The 7,936-nt window shown below is 42.5% G+C and overlaps 1 protein-coding gene across 1 annotated transcript in view; it reads left to right on the forward strand.

Annotated features, from left to right (window-relative positions):
• LOC126176190 (solute carrier family 22 member 7-like) overlaps positions 1 to 4,430 on the forward strand; it is a 139,523-nt gene extending 135,093 nt beyond the window's left edge. Inside the window, exons 9-10 of the mRNA XM_049923334.1 lie at positions 1,759 to 1,907; positions 4,211 to 4,430. Of these exons, the coding sequence (XP_049779291.1) occupies positions 1,759 to 1,907; positions 4,211 to 4,430 (369 nt within the window). The remainder of the gene's footprint in view (positions 1 to 1,758; positions 1,908 to 4,210) is intronic.
• The last annotated feature ends 3,506 nt before the right edge of the window (positions 4,431 to 7,936 follow it).

A 7,936-nucleotide genomic window follows, 5' to 3' on the forward strand; every position in this document is an offset into this window, starting at 1 on the left:
GGCATATCTGCCGGCCATGGTGGCCGTGCGGTTCTAGGCGCTTCAGTCCGGAAACGCGCGACTGCTTCGGTCGCAGGTTCGAATCCTGTCTCGGGCATGGATGTGTGTGATGTCCTTAGGTTAGTTAGGTCTAAGTAGTTCTAAATTCTAGGGGACTGATGACCTCAGATGTTAAATCTCATAGTGCTTAGAGCCATTTGACCATTTGAAATGGTCAAGAGCCCAGGAAAGGGGCTGCAGGGGATGTCGTGCTATTAGAAACGGCATTCGCTTCGGTTGTATGCTGCTATAGTCCATCAACGCCAGATTTCGCCACACTGTCGTAACGGATACGTTCATCGTAGGTCCGACATTGATTTCTGCTGTATTTCATGCAGTTTAGCTTGTCTGTTAGCACTGACAACTGTACGCAAACGCCGCTTCTCTCGTTCGTTAATTGAAGGCCGTCGACCAGTGCGTGGTCCGTGGTGAGATATAACGACCGAAACTGGGTACTCTCTGCACACTCTTGACACTGTGAATCTCGGAATATTGCATTCACTAACGATTTCTGAAATGGAATGTCCCATGCGTGTAGCTCCAACTGCCATTCCGCGTTCAGTCTGTTAATTCCCATCGTGTGGCCATAACCACGTCGGAAACCTTTTCAAATGAATCACTTGAGTACAAATGACAACTCCGCCAATGCACTGATCTTTCATACCGTGTGTACCCGATGCTGCAGCCATCTGTAATGTACAGATCATTACCCCCTGACTTTTGTCACCTTCGTGAAATGTTAGCATTGGAGTCATTATTTGGAGGAAGGTAGAACTTTGGGGTTGCAGTACAGGGTGAATCGAAAAGGACTTTATTCTCTTCATAAAGACAAAACCATCCTTATCTCATATATCTATGCAGATTTGAACTGTGACAAGGTGACATGGTCCTGTGTTGAGTCGAAGGTACACTTGAAATTAGACGTTAGACCATAGCGAACACGTCGTCAGTGATTTATCCGAATAAATTTTCGCTGTGCGCTTGGAAATTAAAAGTAGTGTACAAAGGGAAGAAACTGGAAGATTTAGATTTCGCGTCCCACAAGCTCGGATGGGGGAAGTGTGAAGACTGAAATCGGCTGCGACCTTTCAAAGGAATCAACGCAACGTTTGCCTCAAACGATTTAGAAAACTCACTGAAATGTTAACTCGACGACGGTAAGAGGGACTTTTTACCGGCAAACTCCTTAATGCGAGTCCGATCTGTTACCACACACACACACACACACACACACACACACACACACACACACACAATAATACACATACTTACCTTAAATTTTAATCACAGTGAAGTAATGTAGATCGTTGTGAAGTATCAGTAGTTGTAGATACAAATTATTTATAAAGTGTGTGTCACAGAACCATACAATGCTCTAACTGCTGATCTTACAGTGAAATTCAACGCATTTGTGCATCTAGACTGCACGTTACAAAAGTAAATTACTGAATGAATGAAAATACATTAAAGACTATTTAATTTTTTATTTCCTAGTATTCATGTATAATTATGTGGATTAAACTCGTTTTGTTCCCGACCATTTGTTAAGTGTTGCAGTCTTCACATATAGTGAATTGGTTTTTTGAAGTAGCTTGCGTAATCGAACACCGCAGAAAAAGTATTTGATGTATAATGTGAATACTGAAATATTATAATAAATTCTTTGAAAATTATTATATGCACGTTTGAAGTTTTTAAGTTGAGTACTTTCTGTTACAGGCGGGATCAGTGGATCGCCGGCTGCCATTCGCCATCCTCTCCGCACTGAACCTTCTGGCAGCTTTTGCTGCATCTTTCTTGCCAGAATCTGCATTACAGAGATTGCCTGAATCTTTGGAGGATGCCGCGTTCTTCGGCAAAGGCCGCCGGTATTGGAGCTGGAAACCTAAACCCCATCCATCATACGCACCACGTTGACTCAGTTCGAGAAGTGGCCCGTAAGTGAAAGAACCGCGTATTCATAACGCTCCTGGAATACAGTCCTGGTACTGAACGCTACAACGAAAATACGTATTTTTAGCATGACAGACGGAACAGCAAATGTATTAAACTATGAAAGGGAAAAGAAATGTAAGAAACTGACGATTAAGCCAATAATTAAGCTCCTGCGAAAATGCATTAAGAATTTTCCTTAGGAAATGATAATGCAGGATGTGGGAAGACGACAGCTCGTTCTATCTCATCCTCTCACAGAGAATACCTTTCCTTTCTCGTATTTTCCATTTCATTAACTTCAACCTAAAATTTTCTGTCTCAGCAAGTTAAAAGGTATTAACTGATTTGGCATAATATTCTTCCTAGAAAGTAAGTTCCCTGTCAGCCGTGCTATATATTTCGAAGTTCACCTTTCATTACAGTTTTATTTTATTCACTATTACCACCAACGCCAAATTACCTACTTACCATGTGACATACATATAACTCATGTCCTTTGATTATTATTTATCATTAATTGCTTTGCTACCCACACACTACATAACACGTACATATAGACTTGAACGTGATAACGCAGCAACAATGTTGAAGTGATTCTAGCGTCTTTCCCCCTGTTCCCAACATAACCATTTTACATTCATATCTGTAGTCTTAAGGGTCCTCTCAGTGGGTGGCAGAGAGTGAATCGTGTACCACATCATCTTCCTGTCACTCCTGTTCCGTTTGTAAAGTGCGGCATGGGGAGGAGTAGTGTCGGTGGTCCTCTGGATGGGCTCTGCCTTCACTGTTCTGCTCGTATCTGCAGATATACGTTGGAACAAGTAATATTTCACTGCTCAGATTGGATGGTATACAGTAGCAATTTTAGTTTTTAACATATACATGATGTAAACAGTCTCTGTCGTAACATCTGCCAGTAGAATTGGACGAGTTTGTGCGCCACTTTCGCACACTTACTGAACGAAGGAGCGAAGAAACGCGCTGCTCGTGATAGATCTGTCTTTTCTGTTAATTCCAGCTCGTAAGATTGCCTGACTGACGGGCCATGCAAAAGAAAAGGTCGAACAATCGTACCATAAGCAAGGAAGGAGGATTACCGTTTTACGGCCAGAGATGGAGGAGGAGGACGGACTGGGCAATTATGCATCATTTGACGAAATCCTGTCCAGATTGAGCGACAAGAAATTTCTCGGCAGACTGCTCAAGCTTCCTCTCCTCTAGTCACTTTACAATACGTAATACTAACCAATCATTGAGGATTGTCAATCCACCTACTCCAGTCACAGATTCGAGCCCCTTGATGCGCTTCGCACTTAGCTTTCGCTGCTTTCCCCAGCAGCATGCTACTGACCTCACTACAGCTGTCTGGAGATTAGTTCACGTACTTCCCATTCACAGCATAACTTGTTGTTGGTATTAACTTATTTCATTTATCATTAGGTTTTTATATATTACTTATTATGCTGCTTATGTGCACTTTCATTTTTGTTTATGATTTATGACAACTAGAGCTGTGTACGGTTTTGTTTCATTATTTTATCGTACTTTTTACCCCCACCCTGAGATGAGCTTCCAGATATGCATGTCATTAGCTCATTATCTCCAGCCCTGGCACGATATCTGCACTTGTTGTTAGGCTTCTGTATACCATTCTTGACCAGGCGCTGGAAAAAACATGTAACCATTTAAGATCTCTTATTGTACTAATGGATTCATTATTGTCTTACTTATTGCTCCTGCACTTTTTAGGACTACAGAAATACGCTGCAAGAATCATATTGTTGACACTCGAAAATAATGCGATAGTCATAAGTATGTACCACTTTTTATGTTTAATATTTTTAAACTTTTCGACCTTAATATTCTTATTTTACTTGTGCATATTTGTGGTATACTTTTCTGTATGGACTGAAACCGATTTAGAAATTGTGGTATACTTTTCTGTATGGACTGAAACCGATTTAGAAATAAAATTTGTATTATGCAACTGGTTGCTGATTATTTCGATATGCCTTAAACTACATACATGTAACAATTGTTTAAATATTTTGCATGAAGTCGTACAACAGCGGTACACCATACATCTAATATTCGCTCTTAGTCGCTTGAATAGTAAGAGTACGTATTCAAAAGTTACTACCGTTCTGAAAACGACTCACTGTTAATATTTTGACTGCGGGTGAGAATATATCTTGGTGACACAGCCAGTGCGACTGCTGCCTCTGGTTCGCCACAGCTGCACCCTGCTGGTTGGTCTGTTGATGGCCGCCCCCGGACTGCTGCAGATGACTGCTGGTGATGTGTCGTACTCGCATATGTTGCCATGCCGACCTCGTGCGTGGACAACTAAACTGCACCTGGACAAATCAGAACTGCTGCGGATGGCAGAAGCTGCCTTTCCTCAGCGCTCTGGCCCGAAAGGCTTCATATCTGCAGATCCATTTACCTTTTATTGATATCCTGTGCACCTCACTCACGAAGATGCAATGGCCCGGAAAGTTTTTGTTTTGCAGAAGCCATCCGTTTTGTATTATGGACCAAGCGTGGTGTCGTACTCCTCTGTATAGTCTTCACTGAAGCATGCACTTTTATCTCCGGTGATTCTTCGCCAACGCAGTCTGTATCTCTCCACTAACGGTCCTTTATGGGGATGACAGCTATACAGGGTGAGTCACCTAACATTACCGCTGGATATATTTCATAAACCATATCAAATACTGACGAATCGATTCCACAGACCGAACGTGAGGAGAGGGGCTAGTGTAATTGGTTAATACAAACCATAAAAAATGCACGGAAGTATGTTTTTTAACACAAACCTACGTTTTTTTTAAATGGAACCCCGTTAGTTTTGTTAGCATATCTGAACATATAAACAAATACGTAATCAGTGCCGTTTGTTGCATTGTAAAATGTTAATTACATCCGGAGATATTGTAACCTAAAGTTGACGCTTGAGTACCACTCCTCCGCTGTTCGATCGTGTGTATCGGAGAGCACCGAATTACGTAGGGATCCAAAGGGAACGGTGATGGACCTTAGCTACAGAAGAGACTGGAACAGCACATTACGTCCACATGCTAACACCTTTTTATTGGTCTTTTTCACTGACGCACATGTACATTACCATGAGGGGTGAGGTACACGAACACACGTGGTTTCCGTTTTCAATTACGGAGTGGAATAGAGTGTGTCCCGACATGTCAGGCCAATAGATGTTCAATGTGGTGGCCATCATTTGCTGCACACAATTGCAATCTCTGGCGTAATGAATGTCGTACACGCCACAGTACATCTGGTGTAATGTCGCCGCAGGCTGCCACAATACGTTGTTTCATATCCTCTGGGGTTGTAGGCACATCACGGTACACATTCTCCTTTAACGTACCCCACAGAAAGAAGTCCAGAGGTGTAAGATCAAGAGAACGGGCTGGCCAATTTATGCGTCCTCCACGTCCTATGAAACGCCCGTCGAACATCCTGTCAAGGGTCAGCCTAGTGTTAATTGCGGAATGTGCAGGTGCACCATCATGCTGATACCACATACGTCGACGCGTTTCCAGTGGGACATTTTCGAGTAACGTTGGCAGATCATTCTGTAGAAACGCGATGTATGTTGCAGCTGTTTGGGCCCCTGCAATGAAGTGAGGACCAATGAGGTGGTCACCAATGATTCCGCACCATACATTTACAGTCCACGGTCGCTGTCGCTCTACCTGTCTGAGCCAGCGAGGATTGTCCACGGACCAGTAATGCATGTTCCGTAGATTCACTGCCCCGTGGTTTGTGAAACCCGCTTCATCGGTCAACAGGTAGAACTGCAACGCATTCTCTGTTAATGCCCATTGACAGAATTGCACTCGATGATTAAAGTCATCACCATGTAATTGCTGATGTAGCGACACATGAAACGGGTGAAAGCGGTGACGATGCAGTATGCTTCTCGCCGACCGTGGCCCGTGTTTGTTACAATACGCAACTGAGAGTCGGAGGTTTCAAGCGTCAACTTTAGGTTACAATATCTCCGGATGTAATTAACATCTTACAATGCAACAAACGGCACTGATTACGTATTTGTTTATATGTTCAGATGTGCTAACAAAACTAACTTGGTTCCATTAAAAAAACGTAGGTTTGTGTTAAAAAACACACTTCCGTGCATTTTTGTATAGTTTGTATTAAACAATTACACTAGCCCCTCTCCTCATGTTCGGTCTGTGGAATCGGATCGTCAGTATTTGATGTGGTTTACGAAATATATCCAGCGGTAACGTTAGGTGACTCACCCTGTATAAGAGGATTGGAACTTTAATAGTGGTAAATATTTTATTACAGCTCGTACAAAATAAATACGTCTTTCAAAGTGTTACTGACCTTCAAAGTAGTCACCAGCATTGCGTATAACCCGTTGCCAGCGATGTGGAAGTCGTAGGTTACTCTTAGCAGTGCCAGTTGTGTTGACAGTTAGAAGGGCGGGGTCTGTTGCCCGACGAATTTGTAGCAGTTCTGAAGCGAATGACGTGAAGTGTTTCCTTCAGTTTAGAAATCGAGTTGAACTTACGAGGGCTTAAGTCAGGGGAGTGCAGTAGGTGGTATAGCATTTAGCAGCCCCATCAGTCAAACAAATCAGTAACAGCTGCACTGTACGTGCTTGAGCAATGTCCTGCAAAATGATGGTCAGGTCCTGCAGAAAGTGTCATCACTTCTGTCTCTAAGCTGTTAATTTTTGGAACACAATCTACGAGCAGCTTAGAAACAGAAGTGATGACACTTTCTTCTGGACCTAACCATCATTTTGCAGGACAATGCTCAAGTACGTACAGTGCTGGCTGTTACTGATTTGTTTGACTGATGGAGCTGCTAAATATATACCACCTACTGCAACTCCCTGACTTAAGCTCTCGTGAGTTCAACTCGATTTCTAAGCTGAAGGAAACACTTCACGGCATTCGCTTCAGAACTGCTACAAATTCGTCGGAAAATAGACCTCGCCGCTCGAACTGTCAACAAAACTGGCACTGCCAAGAGTATCCCACGACTTCCACATTGCTGGCAACAGGTTATACATAATGCTGGTGACTACTTTGAAGGTCAGTAAAATTTTGAAACACGTATCTATTTTGTACGAGCTGTAAATAAATAGTTGCCACTATTAAAGTTCCCACACTCGTAAATAATATTGTGCGAAATCTTCTGTTATTTGGTTTCACCTTCACACAGAAAGGCTCTCTTCAAGCAGTAGTGTGACGTCGCTAAATATCGTACGTTCACTGAAAGGTATGAATTTTCTGTAATATTCCTATGCCAGTGTTAACTGCTAATCGGTTAAATAATTCGTCACATATCAAACAGGGCTGTTAATCTGCATTCAAAATAATGAATTGCGTCAGGAAGGTAATCAGAGACTCCGTAGAAGCGGTAGAATTCTGAGTTTTTCCTTAAAAACAATGTTGCGTCACCTCAACATTCGATAATGCACAAATTTTCTTCTAGAATTTGTAAGTTTCACTGTAGAATGTAATATTTGATATTCATCTCAGTGCTTGCTAGTTAATTGGCTTCAGAGCACCTTTGAGCATTAAATCAGTCATTAGTAGCCATGCAAAGACGCTACGTTTCGTTGCAGAGCTAGTGCACTATTAATGTTCGGAAACCAACTGAGTTGTGTACAACTTGTTTCATGTTCTACACTCCTGGAAATTAAAATAAGAACACCGTGAATTCATTGTCCCAGGAAGGGGAAACTTTATTGACACATTCCTGGGGTCAGATACATCACATGATCACACTGACAGAACCACAGGCACATAGACACAGGCAACAGAGCATGCACAATGTTGGCACTAGTACAGTGTATATCCACCTTTCGCAGCAATGCAGGCTGCTATTCTCCCATGGAGACGATCGTAGAGATGCTGGATGTAGTCCTGTGGAACGGCTTGCCATGCCATTTCCACCTGGC

The sequence above is a fragment of the Schistocerca cancellata genome, chromosome 3, assembly GCF_023864275.1.
Source record: "Schistocerca cancellata isolate TAMUIC-IGC-003103 chromosome 3, iqSchCanc2.1, whole genome shotgun sequence".
Classification (NCBI taxonomy): Eukaryota; Metazoa; Arthropoda; class Insecta; order Orthoptera; family Acrididae; genus Schistocerca; species Schistocerca cancellata.